Source organism: Budorcas taxicolor, chromosome 2 (genome assembly GCF_023091745.1).
Source record: "Budorcas taxicolor isolate Tak-1 chromosome 2, Takin1.1, whole genome shotgun sequence".
In the NCBI taxonomy this organism is placed as follows: Eukaryota; Metazoa; Chordata; class Mammalia; order Artiodactyla; family Bovidae; genus Budorcas; species Budorcas taxicolor.
In genome coordinates this window covers 24,760,817-24,778,678 of record NC_068911.1, presented here as the reverse complement: position 1 = coordinate 24,778,678, position 17,862 = coordinate 24,760,817, and the positions used below count along the sequence as shown (strand labels likewise).

Sequence of the window (17,862 nt, the reverse complement as noted above, 5' to 3'; positions counted from 1 at the left end):
AAGCTATCTACTAATGATTGTATAACAACAATGCATCTTGCTCAAGGACGTGTTTCTGCTTAACAGGAAAACTGTCCTTTTGGCTAATCTTGTTATCTTAAGATGCATGTTGTGGAAGTGGATCTGGTAAGATCTTTACAACCTTGAGATTTTTTTTCTTCTTTTGATCTATCTAACCAATTGAAAAAGTATATAAGGCCTTGCTAAGACTAGCGAGGGGGGCACTCTTTCTGCCCCCTTTTGATGTCTCTCAGAATCTTTCTCTATCCCTTCTCACTTTAATAAAACTTTTGCCACACAAATCTCTGAGTGACTGAAGCTGTGTCTTTGATCCCAAAGTGAAATTTTCTCCTTCTCAGAGCACAAATTCAACACTGTTCAATGTAACCTATCACAAGCAAGATCAATGCCCCTACTCAGCCTTGAAGCAGATGGACCATCACCCTTCTACTTCCCATAAGAATATGAGAGTAAAATCTCTGAGGTGGAAATGAAACAGGAGAGAAAGGAGCAGGGCACAAACTTTAAATGTAGCTTGAGGATAGGAAATAAACCAATTAGGACCAAATGGGTCCAAAATGGCAGATAAAGAACTTGAGCCTCAGTACACACTCGTTAACCTTGAGCCTCAGTTATCAATAACACATCAGAAAGCTCAATGACACACCCCCAGGCACAGTGACACTTCCAAGGTCGACTATCAAAGACCAAAAAATGAGTGGTGGGTGGCCAAATTCCTGGAAATTTCTGACCCTTCCCTGAAGTAGTTGGAATAATCCTCCTACTCTTTAGCCTATGAAATCACCCAGCAAATAAAAGCTAACCATACCATATTTCAAGGCCACTCTTGCCCTTTGAGATGGTCCATACTCTGTCTATGGCGTATGGAAGTGGAAGTGTTAGTCACTCATTCGTATTCAACTCTTGGCGACCATGTGAACTGTAGCTCTCCAGGCTCCTATGTCCCTGGACTTCTCCTGGCAAGAATACTGGAGTGGGTTGCCATTCCCTTCTCCAGGGGAATCTTCCTGACCCATGGCTATGGAGCGTTTCTCTCTAAATAGATCCACTTCTTACTTATCACTTTGTCTCTCACTGAATTTCTTCTGCAATGAGACACCAAGAACCTATGCTTCATTAAGTCCTGAAATCAGGTAAGTAAGCTCGGTTGGAAGACCATGGGTTTTGGCTGGGTTCAAGACCAGCTACATGGGTTAGAGTCCCAAGCTGGATTTTGACCAGGTTTGCATCCTGGTACATGGGTTCAAGTACCAGTCTGAGGTGAATGGTTTCATACCAACTATTCAGAAAGCTGGCTGACTGAGAAGATGGCAGACTAGTGTCCCAAAATAACCATTTCATTGGGGTCTGGATGTCAATTTCTTTCATAGAATCAGAGAGGGAGAAGCAATGAGAAAATGGAAAGGCCATTTATTTTGCAAAATATTTCACTGCTTAGTTAGCACTGGGGAGGGGATGTGTTAATTTCTCATTTTCTGCATTCACAAATGGGCAGGGTCAGATTGCCTCTTTGTGAGCTGAGCAAAGGCCCTTTAATTTAATCATCAGGCAGAGGGGCAGGGTTTCCTGATGAATGGTGTAGTAAACACTGACATTTCTTCTGCATGAAATTGGAAATCATTGGTAGTGCTGAGTAGACCTGTGGCCTATCTGACCTCTGACCTACCTTTAACAGTATTTACAATGAACCTAATCATTTTACATGTTATTGGTTGTTTCACATCCACACTGGGAGAGATCTGGCTAGGTTACTCTGTGTCCATCTGAGAGCAGCAGTTAATAAATATTTGTTGATTAATTGACAGGGACAGATATTTCCAGGGAGACAGGGTTTGAATGGCTTATCCTGGGTAATTTGGTTTCACAAATGTCTAAACCAAATGACCCTGTAGGCCCTTTTGCCTCCATTTCTGGGAAGACAAATTACTTCTCTTACAGTTCCTGAGAAATCTGTATGCAGGTCAAGAAGCAGGAGTTAGAACCAGGCATAGAACAATGGACTGATTCATAATAGGAAAAGGAGTACATTAAGGCTGTATATTATCACCCTGTTTGTTTTAACTTAAGGCAGAGTACATCAAGTGAACTGCCAAGCTGGAGGAAGCTCAAGCTTGAATCAGGATTGCCAGCAGAAATATCAATAACATCAAACACACCAATGGCACCACTCTAATGGCAAAAAGTGAAGAGGAAATAAAGAGCCTCTTGATGAGGGTGAAAAAGAGTTAAAAAGCTGGCTTAAAACTCAACATTCAAAAAACTAAAATCATGGCATCCAGTCCCATTATTTCATGGCAAATAAAAGGGAGAAAAGTGGAAATAGTGACAGATTTTATTTTCTTAGCCTCCAAAATCACTGCAGACGGTGACTACTGCCATGAAATTAAAAGATGCTTGCTCCTTAGAAGAAAAGCTATGACAAAACTAGACAGCATATTAAAAAGCAGAGATATTACTTTACTGATAAAAGTTCATATAGTCAAAGCAATGGTTTTTCCAGTTGTCATGTACAGATATGAGAGTTGGACCATAAAAGAAGGCTGAGCATCAAAAAATTGATACTTTTGAACTGTGGTGCTAGAGAAGACTCTTGAGAGTCCCTTGGACTTCAGGGAGATCAAACCAGTCAATTCTAAAGGAGATCAACCCCAGATATTCATTGGAAGGACTGGTGCTGAAGCTGAAGCTCCAATACTTTGGCCACCTGATGTGAAGAGCTGACTCATTGGAAAAGACCCTGATTCTGGGAAAGATTGAAGGCAAGAAGAGAAGGGGATGACAGAGGATGAGATGGTTGGATGGCATCACCAATTCAATGGGCATGAGTTTGAGCAAACTTTGGGAGATAGTGAAGGACAGAGAAGTGTGGCATGCTGCAATCCATGAGATCAAAAAGAGGCAGATATGACTCAGGGACTGAACAACAGCAATCGCTGTTCCCAGGATCACGACTCTCATTCTTCAATTGTGCTGCATCCAAGTGTTCAGCAGGAAAGTTAACACACCCAGGTCCCCTGACCAGGCTGCTGTGTGAATTTAAAGACCCCTTCAAATCACTCCCATTGTGATTTACTAAGTGCATACTATGTGCTATGCACTTGGTTCATTTTTTAGCTATTGGAACTTTTAAATAAAAACTCAAATTTGAATATATGTATTTTTAAAGGCCCACTTAGACCTATTTCAAATCAGACTAGCTCTCCTCTCCAGAAGAAGCCCAGGCTAGCAATTTCTGATACTAGAAGTTTTGTAAACATGGTCATGTGCTAGGTGCTTGATGTACATTATCAAGTTCAATCCTTAGAGGTACTTTAGCCTTATCCCCAGTTTTCAGATGAGAAGACTGAATCTTGTGGTGAGGCAAGGGTAACATGACTTCTTCAAGAGCACACAGCTCAGGAATGGAGGAGCCCAAATTCAAATCTAGACATACTTTAAGCCCCTGATCCCTAATCTTGAATCTTAGTGTATAGTCATGAATGAAGAGATTGGCAACCACTGGAGATAGAGAGCCAAAGAGTATTTGTACACAGAAGAAAGGTTGACTGGTACAGAAGAAAGCACGAATCTCAGGAAGAGAGGCATTTGAGGCACTGAAAACAGCAGTGAGCAGGAATGGACTGGGACTACAGTGAAGTCTGCATCCCCTTCCCAGTGCTTGGAAGTAAGTGAGGCAGAGGTGAGAGGCCTCGCTGTCTCTGATGGACACTCAAGACAGAGTGGGGAGCCTTTAAAAGGAGAGACGACAACAGGAGAGATAGCTGATCATTTTGAGACTCTGGGTGGCTAGAGAGAGCCTGACATTCTCAGGAGACTTCCAGCACTGATGACAAGGTAATCCTTATGTCTTGCCATCAAATTCCTTCAGAAAGCCTTATCTCCCTTTGTAAGCAGATTCACCTAGTTCTTTACAGAGCCTTAGTAGGGACAGCAACTCAGCTGTCTTACTCTGCAAGATCCAGGTCTCCACTCCAAGTATTTTCCTACTGTTTATAGCAAATAAGTCAAAATAAAGGGAGTGACTGGAAAGAAGAGAAGGACATGCACAGCTGTCCTCATGGTCTTGGTGCTCTGAAACCTCTCTGTTGGTAGGTAGTAAGAGGGCACAGAGCAGTGACAGCAAGAGGGATTTAGGGCATACAATGAGGAGAATTCCTGGAAGAGAACTGAGTCTCATGACTGTGATGCTGAGACATTCAGAAATAATTTTTGCAGGGTATTTAAGAAAGGGTTGACACTTTCAGGACTGGGGTTGAGGGCTAGGTGGTGCAATTCTATGAATTTTCCAGAAAGGGTATCTCTTCCCAGGACACAGTTGCTTCTCTATATTAGCAGGTTTTTCTACGTGAATTATTTCTAGGCTTTCCCAGAGAAAAGCAAATTGCTTTGGGTATCCTCTCAAGGTATATCTCCTCTTCTCTCCCTGTTTTGCTAAAAGTTTTCACAATTATCTCAGGTTCAAAGAATTTGGTAGCAAAATAAGCCATTTGTTATAGACAAATAAAACCAATATTTATTAGAGACTTATTTAGCTTACTTTCAATATTACTAGCATTAAAAGAAAAGAGAAACAGAAACAGCAGAGGACATATCAGCAAATTGGGTTTTGCCAACATTCAGACTCAAACAGCACTGGGAAACCCCATGTCACAACACATCTGGAATCCCAGTTGAGCAAAGGTCCCAGGCAGCGTGTCTGCTCCCTGGGTGAGATCTCGAAGATTGTAGTTCTGGTTTCCCACATATAATCCCAGGATGCAAACTGGTATCATCATCAATCTGTGAGCAAATTGCAGCTCTAGTTTCGTGTTAATGCTGTTTGTTTTGGTCTGTAAATCTTGGAATGTTGCTAAATCCGGGGAATGGTTGTCCAGACCTCCACCAGGAACTTAACAAATTGCATGATCCACTTCCTATCTCTCTATTGTGCCTCTCTTCTGACACTCACAGCAGGTATGGCTGACACCCACAGCAGTAGTCAGGGCCGTGGCCAGGTACATCAGAAGCAAGGTCAGAGGCCTGCTCTGCTGTTTTGCCTCTGGAGCCTGAACGAGACTACTCCTATCTGATTTCTTTAACATCCCCCTGGTGTCTCGGAGAGTAAAGAATCTGCCTTCAATGTGGGAGACCGGGGTTTGATCCCTATGTTGGGAAGATCCCCTGGAAGAGGGCATGACAATGTACTCCAGCATTCTTGCCTGGAGAATCCCTATGGCCAGGGGATCCTGGTGGGCTATAGTCTGTAAGGTGGTAAAGAGTTGGACATGACTAAGCAACTAAGCACAGCACACAATGCTCCCCAGACCCTATACCCTGGCTTTGCAGGTATTTAAGCCCCTCTGGCTCCCCTAGTTATCCCCTGATTTGGGTCTCTGTCACTTGTGCCCTCAGCATTGCAAGGTAACTGGCACCCTAGTCTTGCCCCTGGCCTGTTAGCCTCCAACGGAGACATCTGTGTTTTGGGAACTCCCATCCCTGCCTGTCATGGGGCTCTTTTAGTAGATGGGTGGCTGGTAGCCAGCACATTGGAGAAATAACTCAGAGTGGGCATAGGATACAGGGGAACAGGTTAGAAAGCTCTGTGGCATCAGGGAAGATCTGAGAAGATACAGAAGCCAAGGTGGCTGGAGATACTTTTCCTTTGGAGGGTATTCCTGGAAAACAGACTGTCTCAGCATCTCAGAGCCTCCTGTTTTCCAGGTCTAATCTCAGACCCTGAGGATTCACTGTGAGTCAGCAGCTTGAGTGTGTTTGAGTTTAGGGTTCCAGACCTGTGTCTGAGACTGATTTTCTGCAGAGCTTTAAGCAAGTTACTGTTCCGTTCTGAGTTTTTATATTATCTACTCAATGATCTGGAAAGGTCTTTGTTTTTCTGACCCTCTGACTCAAACACAGCTGCATAAGCACTAACATTCACTGAGATGTACAAGGTGGCAGGCAGAGTGGGATACTTCACTGAGACAGAGAAGATGAGGTGCTTAGCTCTGAACAAAGCATGTTTGGCAGGCCTGTTAGACATCTGAGGAGAGAGGTCAAGCTGATTAGTGTGCAGGAGAGAGATCTAGGCTGGAGACACATGAATGGTCATCAGCTAGGCAATTGGGTTTCAAGCTATGATAGCGGATAGAATCATGCACTAAGTGTGAATAAAGGAGATGAAGAGGAATCATTAATAGGGATCAAGAATAAGAGGAAAATCAGGTGAAGGAAAGGGCTAAAGGAAATGAGAGGACAGGATGTACATCAACTCTGTGTGAGTTCTGTTCCTGCCTTCCTGTCAGGAGTTCCTGTTCATGTTGGAGCATGAACCTGCTGTCAGTTTTGTGCATAAATCTCCTTTTGATCTCCTGGATTGAAAGACTAGTTTCTGGCTGGCTCCAAGGCTGTAGGACTGTGAAATCCATAAACATAACTAGGAGGACTGGTGTTATCTCGAGTTAGCCTCAGTTAATGATTAGCTGTGCCCTCTTTGAAGGCTGTAGGGATTCTCGAGCTATCTGCCTGATTAGCTGTGCCATCCTCCAAGGCAACAGGGTTTCTGGTGCTGTCTGTTCAGGAGGGAGTAGACCAAGAGATCTCCAGAGAGACTTCCTTGAAAGGACTTGGCAGGTGAGCAGGTTGTGAGGAATGAATAGATGGAGTCATGCTTCATGATGGCACTATCCAATCTTTAGAAGTCACGACTGGTGAGTAGAATGACAATCCACCAGGAAAAGCAGTCTGCAATCTCTAGGGACCAAGAAAGGTCTGCCAGGTCCTAGTGAGGAGGCAGCAGTGGGCAAAGAAAAGGGAGCGTTTAGCACAGCAAAAGGGAAGGACTGGGGTGGCTGGGAGAAGGGTGGTCAAAATGGGATGGAAATTGGGTGGTAGTCAGGGAAGGAGGCCTCTAAGAGGACGTGAGGCCGGAAGAATGAGAATGAGCCAGGTATGGAAAGAGAGAGGAATCAGCAGGTAGAAAGGCAAAAAAAATTTCCTGCCTAGGAGCTGGTAAGGAAATCTTCACTTTTTGTTCTTTTAGAAAATAAGAGAGGAAGGTCTTTAAGAGACCTTAAGCATTCTGATTGCTACTGCCCAAACAACAGGAAGTGGGAATCTGACCAGCTGGAGGAACTACTGGCTGGATTCCTTGCGTCAAAGGTCATTACACTTAAATTCTGCAGCCCTCATCAAGGTGCGCATGTTGGAAATCAGAGACCAGTAGCTTTTGAACTACTTTTCCTAGAGCCAATGCAGAGACAGAAATGAAAATCACAACAGTTAAAATTTCTAAAGTGATTCTGTTTGTCAGGTCCTGTGTGCTGAATACGCAGTACTCAAGATATCTCAGTCAAGTATCAGTTAAAGAAAACAAATGCTGCTTGTATTAGTCAGTTTTTGCCATGATAGCAATCATCCTGAACATCTCAGATGCTCATATCCAAAAATATTTTCCTGTGGGTCTGGAAATTATCTGTGGCTATACTAGGCTCAGCTCAAGTCCACATGCATTCTGGGACCCAGGCTGGGGTAGGCTCACTTGGGATATGCTGTTCTCATGGCATTGGCAGGAGGACTCTTTACCATCTGAGCCACCAGGGAAGCCATTTTCATGGCAGAGGGCATAAATGCAAGAATCTCTGACCAAGTACACAAGCACATCCACTCATATCTCATTCTCCAAAGCATATCCTATGGACAAGCCAAAGTCAACGAGAGGTGCATACACACTCTTCTCCAGAATGCACACGGAGTTGCTGGTAATAACAATCCAATCTATCACACTGCTGTGTCTTAAGCACAAAAGGATTTATTATGTGGAATTGGGTGTTCACAAAATTGTCAGAGGTGCTGGAAAAATAGGATTTAAAGCAGGTGCTGTGTTTTTGGAGAATGGTACATCAGAAGGTGACTGAGATAGATGCTGACTTCTGGTTCACTCATAATCACAGCAAATTAATTTCTGGAAGAACCCTGTAAGGTTGGAATGGGGCTCCTTAAGCAACTGCTGACAGTACAGAAAGACTCACCTCTGTCTTTTCCTTCCTTCATAGGTTTGAACATGTATTGGCGGCGGCAACTCCAGGCACTTTGCATCCTATGGAGGTCTCAGATGTCCAATCACACTATCTGCATTCATACTAGGCAACTGGCATCCCTGCAGTGGGGACGCCAGGAAGTTCCAGCCAAATTTAACTTTGCTACTGATGTGATAGATCACTGGGCTGGCATGGAGAAGGTAATGGGGTGGAAAAGAGGCATACAGTTGGAAAATTTGGCTGAGTTCACTAGTCCATCCTTTCATTCAATAAGTGTTTGTTAAGTACTTATTATGCGTCAGGCACTATAATGACCTGTGAACAAGATGTCCATCTTCCATTAAGGTGCATAGGGTACGAACAAGAGAACATGAGCTTGGCAGAAAGAAGGGTTCAGGAAACTGATGCATGGTGGAGCAATCTGGGAACCACCACACCTCAGGCAGCTTGAACACACAGCCGACCTGAACATACTCCATGTTCTCTCTTGTGACCTCCCAGGGTGAAACAAGGACTAGCGAGTTGGAGTCATAGAGGAAGTAAATTTGTATTTAATAAAAGAAAAATCAGCATTCTCTTGTTAAATCAGCATCAACCAAAGACTGAGTGGGTCTTCTCAGAAAGTTATGTGTCCTTGTCATTAGGCATACACAAGTAGAATGATTATTAGGCTGGGAGTGTCAAAAGGATTCCAACATGGGACATCAGAGAAGTGAGTAATGCGAAAATTCCTAAATTTTCTTTCCTAGCCTGGACTTCCAGAATTCTGCTCCATTCATTGCTGACACTGTGATTGACTTTACCTGAGTTCAGTGTACCTTTATGGAAGATGAAAGGATTCATCCTGGCTAGGGTAGCAGAAGAGATGGTTCTGTTAGCATGGGCTTAAAAGAATGATGATCAAAGGAAATCATAGTTGTGATGTTGTGATGTCTCAACACCATGACATAACTGTAGTACAGAAATGGCAAATGCCAGGCCTCTAGGCTAAACATGGCCCATGGTGCAGGGCTCTCTAAACAAAACAAAACAAAACAAAAAATTGGTAAACATTTTAAAGTTGAAATTTTTCAGATAAAAATTTAGATTTCTGGCTTTTCTTTTGAAGTTATACTTCTTTAGAATAATGAAAGAGGTCTTTACTACCATGACTCAAAATCTTGAATTCATAAAATAAGTAATTTACTAAATATATGTACACTTCAAAAACAACAAATTTCCATTGAAAAACACACTGTCAGCAAAATTTTAAAACAATGACAATCAGAGTAAAGATATGCAATTCATAAAAGAGCCAAGAGTTAATAGCTCTAATGCTAAAAGAGCTCCTAGAAATCAAGAATAAAAAGATGCAATCAAAAATAGATATGGGCAAATATATAAAAACAGTCCACAGAAAAGCGAACTCACAAGGCCCTTAAATATAAGAAAAAATGCTCAACCTCACTCATAGTAAGAGTTACACAAAAGAAAACTTCACTGAAATAATATATCTTACTTACTAGTTATATAAAAATTTTGTCAACATACTCTGTTGACAAAGCTATGAGGAAATAGACACAGGTACTGATCAAAGTGCAAAAAGAGTCAACCCTTATAAAGAGGAATTTTGAAATACCTAATACAATTACAAACAAATTTTCTCTTTGGCTTGACATTAGTGCTTTCAAACTATGATATGGAGACCCTGAGGATTCCTGAGACTTTTCCCAGGGCAATATGTAAAATGAAAACAATTCAAAACAAAACTAAGACAAATTGAAACTCTTGTGCAACACTGGTGGGAATGTAAAATGGTCCAGCCATTGTGGAAACAATATATTTCCTCAAAAAATTAAAAATAGAGTTACTGTATAATCCAGTTTTTCCATTGTTGTGTATGTACCCCAAAGAATCAGAAGCAGGGTTTTGAAGAGATATTTATACACCCAAGTTCATAGTAGTAGTATTCACAGTAGCCAAAATGTAGGAACAATCCAATGTCTATCAATGGACTAGTGGATAAATAAAATTGGCATATTTACACAACATTTTTTTAAAAAGAATGAAATTCTGATATATGATACACCATAGATGAACATTAAGTGAACTAAGCCATATACAGAAGGAGAAATATTGTGCAATTCCATTTATATGAGGTACCTAGAGCAATCAAATGGCAACCCACTCCAGTGTTCTTGCCTGGAGAATCCCAGGGACGAGGGAGCCTGGTGGGCTGCCGTCTATGGGGTCGCGTAGAGTTGGACACGACTGAAGTGACTTAGCAGCAGCAGCAGCAGCAGCAGAGAAATCAAATTCAGAGACAAAAAGTAGAATAGTAGCTACCAGGGACTTGGGAAATAAGGGACTGGGGAGTCATTGTATAATGAATACACAGATTCAGTTTTAGACAATGAAAAAGTTCTGGAGACAAATGATGGTTGTGATTACACAGCAGTATAATAAATGCATGCCACCAAATTGTGTACTTTAAAAATGGCTAAAATGGTAAATTTTATGTTATGTATATTTTACCATGGGCTTCCCTGGTAGCTCAGTTGGTAAAGAATCCACCTGCAATGTAGAAGACCCTGGTTGGATTCCTGGGTCAGGAAGATCCCCTGGAGAAGGACATGGCAACTCACTCTAGTATTCTTGCCTGGAGAATCCCCATGGACAGAAGAGCCTGGCAGGCTACAGTCTATGAGGTTGCAAGAGTTGGCAATGACTGAGCAACTAAGCACAGCATATTTTACCACAATAAAAAATAAACAAATGCATAGAGATAGATAAATAAATCTAAGATAATATTTGCTTTTCTAATTCTCATTCTCTCATAAGAATACTGTGTCATTTTCCAGAGGCTACAACAAAGTAAATACATAAAAATAAAGGAATCCAAATGTCTTCTATTAAGGAAGATATTAAAAAGATTTGCAAAAATATAAAATGATGCCACTCTTCTCATTATATTTTGTTTGTTTTAGAAAGTATACTTACTTCTTCAATAAAACATATCTTATTTGTGTTAATATATGATGGACTTATTACTGTTATATTTAAAAGCTGAAGCTCCAATACTTTGGCCACTGAAAGCGAAGAGCCAACTCACTGGAAAAGATCTTGATACGGGGAAAGATTGAGGGCAGAGGGAGAAGGGGATGACAGCAGATGAGATGGTTGGATGGCATCACCAACTCTGGACATGACTTTGAGCAAACTCCAGGAGATAGTGAAGGACAGGGAAGCCTGGCGTGCTGCAGTCCATGGGGTCACAAAGAGTTGGACTTGACTTAGCGACTGAGCAACAACAACAACAACAATAATGGATCTATTCACACATGTATACAATTTCTCAGTTTAATTTCTAACAAACATTGAGAGATATTATTAAAGCACTTATAAATAAAGCTCTTTAGGATTGTAATACTTCTTAAGAGTGTATAGGAGTCCTGGGATCAAAAAGCTTATTAAGCACCACTGCAGCAGTTCCAAGATGGGAATTTATTTTACATGCTTGTGTACCAGCCCACCTTAATCATTAGACCTTCTCTTTCTTCAGGCTGGCAAGCGACCCCCTGGCCCAGCCCTGTGGTGGGTGAGTGGCAATGGGGATGAGGTAATGTGGAACTTCAGCCAACTGAGTGAACTCAGTCAACAAACAGCCAACGTCTTCGCAGGGCCATGTGGTCTGCAGCGTGGGGACCGTGTGACAGTGGTGCTGCCCCGAGTGCCTGAGTGGTGGCTGGTGATCCTTGGCTGCATGCGAGCAGGTTGGTGATTGACCACCTGAGCTGGGCACCGTCTCCCTTGTGAAAGAAACTGCAATCATTCCTCCCAAAAGATGCCCCCTCCACCTATCATGTGGTCCCTCGTCATATAGAGACATCACTCTTCTTCCATTTATTTAAGCAAACAATGCCCTAAGCACTATGCTAAAAGGTTGCTAATACAGAGTAAACGAAACAGAGTCTATGTATGGGACTCACAAGTCTCTGGAGAAAGACAGCTGCTTTAAATTATTAATTGCATATACAATTATTAAATCACAGTTTTGATAAGTGGCATGAGGTTCTATAAGAACCTATACAAAATGTTTGTCAAACTATGACCTATAGGGCAAATCCAGCCCACAGCTTGTTTTTAATAAATAAGAAGTTTTGTTAGAACCCAGTCATGCCCTGTTTGTATACTATCTGTGATTGCTTTTGAACTATAATAACAGACTAACATAGTTTGGACAGCGAGCCTCTGGCACATAAAGCCTAAGATATTTGATATTTGCTTGGCTTTTTGTAGAAAAAAAATGCTGATCTTTGCTGTAACAGGAGACCCAAACAGACTAATCTGAGAGGTTTACAGAGGTCTTAGTAGAAGTAGTATTTAGTCTGAGAGCTGACAGACAAGTAAGATTTGACCAGGAAAGGAGGAAGAGAGGAGGAGTGTTCCAAGCAGAGGGAACAGATGAGGGGAGGGAAACCTGAAAATTATGAAAGAACCTGGAATGATGACTTGTGTGCCTACAGCCCAGGCGGCAAAAAGAAAGTAAAGGCAAATGGGTCTGGAGAGATGGACAGGTGCTAAACTGGCAGAACCTCGTAAGCCATGGCAAGGGAAGGGTACTGGGTCCTTATGCAGTGAGGAATGGAAACCATAAACTGATTGCATGACATGACTATTTTCTGAATATAGATGGTGACTCTGGATGGTACATGGAGAATGGGATGAAGGAGGGAAAGAATGGGGTTGGGGAATTCAAATAGGAGACAAAGAATGATAGCGATTTCAATTTGGATGGGGAGATAGAAGTGGAGTTAAGTGGTTGGCTTTGAGAAAACTGATCGCAAGATTTTTTTGATGAATGACATAAGGTAGAGGAAGAAGTCGTGTAGATGGAGAAGTCAGAGTCACTCAGGCAACTGGGTGGATGCAGTGGTCTTTTTCACAGTGAGAAGCAGCTATGGGGTATCAGGGAAAGATGACAAGTTCAAGTTGGGAGCTGTTGAGTTAGGGGTACCCAAGTGATGTTCAAGAAGCAGGGAGAAGTTCTAGTTATAAGATAAACGTGTCGTAGGTATATAATATAAAACACGATCACTATAGTTAACAATATATATTGTAGAGAGTAGATTCTAAACATTCTCATCACAATTTAAAAAATAAGTGTAATCATGTATAGTGATAGATGACATAAGATAGTATTTATTAATTATTCATTTTTATTATTTATTTATTGTGGTATTCATTTATAGTATATAGGTATATCAAATCATTAAGCTCTATACTTCAAATAGATAAATTCTTATATGTCAGTTATATCTCAATTTTTTAAATATAAGGATAAAAAGGAAGGAATAAGAAGTGAATAGCTGGGATTTAAGGGCATAACATCTGAGATGCAGACAGAAATTTAAGAATTATCAATTTTTAGATATAAGAGATGAGAAGTGGAAGCGCCTCAAGAAACACCAGTATCCTTCATTTGCGACTTATCTTTCCTGGCCTTCTTCACACACAACAAGCATTCTCATCAGTAAGGAGGAAAATGTGATTGTGGTAAAAAAAAAAGTAAGAGTTATCAGAGGAATCTGAACACAGCTATAGAAGCAGGTAGTCCATGGGAGGAGTGAGCAGGCCGTGGGAGAAAAGTGACACAAACTGACACACTGACAGATAACGGTCTGAAGGGAAGGAGAACTCAGAGCGGGAGATGGAGGGACAGTTGAGGTGGTAACAGGCCTGCAGTGTGGATCCTGAAGTGTCGAGAGTGGGAAAGAGTAAGCCAGAGGTGGAAACTGATAACCAGGAAGAGCAAGCGAAAGCAGCTTTATGAAAGGTGAGAAACAGTCTAATTATTATCCAGAAGAATAAAGCAAAGTCATAAAAGTCTCATCAAGATAGAAAACAAAAGCCTAGGAGTGCTCTTCCCAAAGAAAATTCAGTGTCCCATGCTTGAGATAATCAGGACCTTGAGCACCGTGGTATCGCATGGACAATTCCAAGTTCTTTTAAGGCTCTAATATTTTAGTTACTATATATGATTGTTTGGATATAGCAAACTTCTATAGGGCAGTGTGTGTGTGTGTGTGTGTGTGTGTGTGTGTGTGTGTGTTAGTGGCCTTAGACTACCAATGGTGTAACATGAGGCAATTGGGTTTCTCTCAGTCTCAGTAGACTCCTTACAGCTCTGACAACTCCAGGGACATCTGTGTTTAAATCAGTCTCTAGTCCCCAGTTCCTTTATTATTGATACTCCCCATTGGTTATCACCACCCCTACCTCCCCTAACCCAGCTTCTCCCCACTGGCTGTTCATATTAAAATTCTCTAGGGGAGAAATCAACCATCATTTCCAGTTCTCTCTCTAAGCCATTTGACTTTTTCCAGGCCTTGTCTTCATGCCCGGGACCATCCAGATGAAAGCCAAAGACATTCTCTATAGGCTGCAGGTTTCTAACGCCAGGGCCATTGTGGCTGGGGATGAGGTGGCTGAGATAGTGGACACTGTGGCACCGGAGTGCCCTTCTCTGAAAACGAAACTACTGGTGTCTGAGAAAAGCCGGGATGGATGGCTGGACTTCAAGACACTACTGTGGTGAGTATCTATGTGTCCTGTTGTTTAGTCACTAAGTTCTGTCCAGTTCTTTTGTGACCCCATGGACTATAGCCCATCAGGTTCCTCTGTCCATTGGATTTCCCAGGCAAAAACACAGGGGTGGATTGCCATTTCCTTCTCCAGGGGATCTTCCCAGGAGAACCCACATCTCCTGCATTGGCAGGTAGATTCTTTACCACTGAGGCACCAGGGAAACCCATCAACCTGTCTTAGCCTGAGCTTTTACCAAAGATGGAAACCTGCACTTATGTGCAGATTCTTTATTTGGGAAGTCTGAGGAGCAGTGTGTAAGATGTGGGAGAGGTAAGCAGGAAAGAAGTAAGAGTTAATACAGAGTTTATTATCTGTATTATTGGGTCACTGCACAGCAGAAGTGGGCCTTGGCCTGCAGGGACCTTTTGAGGAACACACAGAATGCCTCTCAGGATTGTCTACTAAAGGACTTACAAACATTGACCCATCAGCACTTAACCTCCATTCATAGAGGGCTGCCCAGAGATGTTATTTACCCCACACTCTGGGCTGCACATACATGCGTGCAGGATAGGCTCAGAGTCCCATGCCGTGGTGGTGACATAGAATGAAGGCCAGAGGCACAGAGTGCCTCACCTCACTGTGGCTCGCAGTAGAAGCAACAGCAAGTTGGTTGGAACTCACCTGGACCTTTTGACTGTGTCGAATAAGAGGTAAAGCTAAGAGTGTATGTGGTAAAACACAGGAGATGGCTGATACACAGAGTTTATAGACTCCTTCCCCATCTTTTGCATCCCTAAGTGAGGCGGCCAGCAGTCTATAACATGATTGGCCAGAAGAATGAGTCTCCCTTTCATATATCTGAAATCTCCACACTAGAGACAATACCTTAGGAAATTCCTAGGGAGAGTGTAAGCTTTTTCTTTCTAATGTTATAGTCTTTAATATAACTGTCAGGGAAATAGACAACATAACAGCAGTTTTGAGAGACTCCAAAGAGGAGTAAATGCTTCTAGGGAACAGAAGAGGGAAGATTGGGAGAATTTACACTAATTGAGCATCTCCTATGCACCTGCTGTCATGCTGTGGCTTCCAACAACAAGCAAATAAACATTCACTGAATTCTCAAAGCAAGTTGCCATTTCTCAATAACTCTGAGATGGGTGTTATATTGATCCTATATCTCAGATATGGAAAATGAGACTCTGAGAAGTTAAATAAATAATCTAGAGTGACATAGTTAACAAAGTATCAAACTTGAGTGGTGTTCAAACCCAAGTCTGACTGACTCAAAGTCTCACAATCTTATCCACTCATAAGCCTCCTTTCTAGAGTGGGTCAGCTGACTTGCCTCTCCAGTATGAGGGGAGATGGGAAGGCATGAGTCACCAAGACATCTGGGGTCCAGGGCAGATCTTATTAGGTGACAATCTGTGTCACTGTTGTCAGGAAAGCATCTACTACCCATTGCTTTGTGGAGACTGGGAGCCAAGAAGCAGCTGCCATCTACTTCACCAGTGGAACTAGTGGCCTTCCTAAGATGGCAGAACACTCCCACTCAAGCCTAGGATTAAAGGCCAAGATGGATGCTGGGTAAGAAGAGTCCTTTCTCTCTGGAAATGACATGACCAGGCCTTGAGATTTTTCTGATCTCAAATTCAATTCTCTTGAAATAAATAGGTTACCATGTGGTACTTCTGAGAAACAGAGTTGGGAAGCGGGCAAGAGGGAACATTGCTTAGCAAGCTGGGTATCCAGTGACCCGTGGTCGAATATTTCTGTCGTAGATAACAAGGGATCACAAAACCTCTTCAGTGCTTTGAGCAGTGTCTCTACTAGCTTGAGTGATTAGCACGAGGTTTATATGCATTTTTTCGCAAGACTGATCTGTATCTTGTCCTTTGGAATGTTAGTAATTTTCTTTGATGCTGTCCACATTCCAAGAGCCTGTCTTTGTCAGTAGCAAATTACTTTTCAAATTCATTAAACAGGGATCTGTAATTGGATTAATAAGGTGAACTGAGATCTCAGAATTTCTGTATCTCAGATCTCAAATTTAGGCTTTTCTTTCACTCTACATCAATCTCATCAGTGGAGTCAGAAAATAGTGTGCTAAGATTGTCATGAAATTATAACCAGAGATCTTGATCTTTTCAGCTGATCCTGCCTGCCATGTTAATTTTATTATTAGAACTAGAAAAATGCTTTAATGCAAAAACCCTCGAAAACTTAAATGTCATATCTATGAGCCTATGGCATCAGAAAATTAAAAGTTCATAGAAATTATTTAATAGAAGAGCTACAGTAAGAAAAACATAGTTTCAAAAGATGGAAATATAAATAAATGTAGCTAATATATTAAATTCCCACTCACCACTCAAAATTTGATTCCATTTGGCTAAGACCTAATTTCTCTACAGAGCTGGCTGTGGGTGAAAGTAGCAATCATCTTGAGGATGGGACATATTCTATGGTAATTCCCAGCCACAAGGAAGTTCTTTCTATGTGGCTTAAATTACTTTTGCTTTCAGTTCAGTTCAGTTTAGTCGCTCAGTCATGACTGACTCTTGGTGACCCAATGAGTCACAGCACACCAGGCCTTCCTGTCCATGACCAACTCCCAGAGTCTACTCATACTCGTGTCCATCGAGTAGGTGATGCCATCCAGCCATCTCATCCTCTGTCATCCCCGTCTCCTCCTGCCCCCAATCCCTCACAGCATCAGAGTCTTTTCCAATGAGTCAACTCTTTGCATGAGGTGGCCAAAGTACTGGAGTTTCAGCTTCAGCATCATTGCTTCCAAAGAAATCCCAGGGCTGATCTCCTTCAGAATGGACTGGTTGGATCTCCTTGCAGTCGAAGGGACTCTCAAGAGTCTTCTCCAACACCACAGTTCAAAAGCATCAATTCTTCAGCACTCAGCTTTCTTCATAGTCCAACTCTCGCATCCATACATAACCACAGGAAAAACCATAGCCTTGACTAGACAGACATTTGTTGGCAAAGTAATGTCTCTGTTTTTGAATATGCTATCTAGGTTGGTCATAACTTCCCTTCCAAGGAGTAGTTCAGTTCAGTTCAGTTCAGTCGCTCAGTCGTGTCTGACTCTTTATGACCCCATGAATCACAGCACGCCAGGCTTCCCTGTCCATTACCAACTCCTGGAGTTCACTCAGACTCATGTCCATTGTGTCAGTGATGGCATCCAGTCATCTCATCCTCTGTCATCCCCGTCTCCTCCTGCCCCCAATCCCTCACA

The 17,862-nt window shown here is 42.1% G+C and overlaps 1 protein-coding gene across 1 annotated transcript in view; it reads left to right on the top strand.

Annotated features, from left to right (window-relative positions):
* Positions 1-8,059: 8,059 nt before the first annotated feature.
* Positions 8,060-17,862, top strand: part of LOC128069277 (acyl-coenzyme A synthetase ACSM2B, mitochondrial-like) — a 52,987-nt gene continuing 43,184 nt past the window's right edge. Inside the window, exons 1-4 of the mRNA XM_052662582.1 lie at positions 8,060-8,236; positions 11,578-11,788; positions 14,402-14,609; positions 16,053-16,196. Coding sequence (XP_052518542.1) covers positions 8,060-8,236; positions 11,578-11,788; positions 14,402-14,609; positions 16,053-16,196 — 740 coding nt within the window. The remainder of the gene's footprint in view (positions 8,237-11,577; positions 11,789-14,401; positions 14,610-16,052; positions 16,197-17,862) is intronic.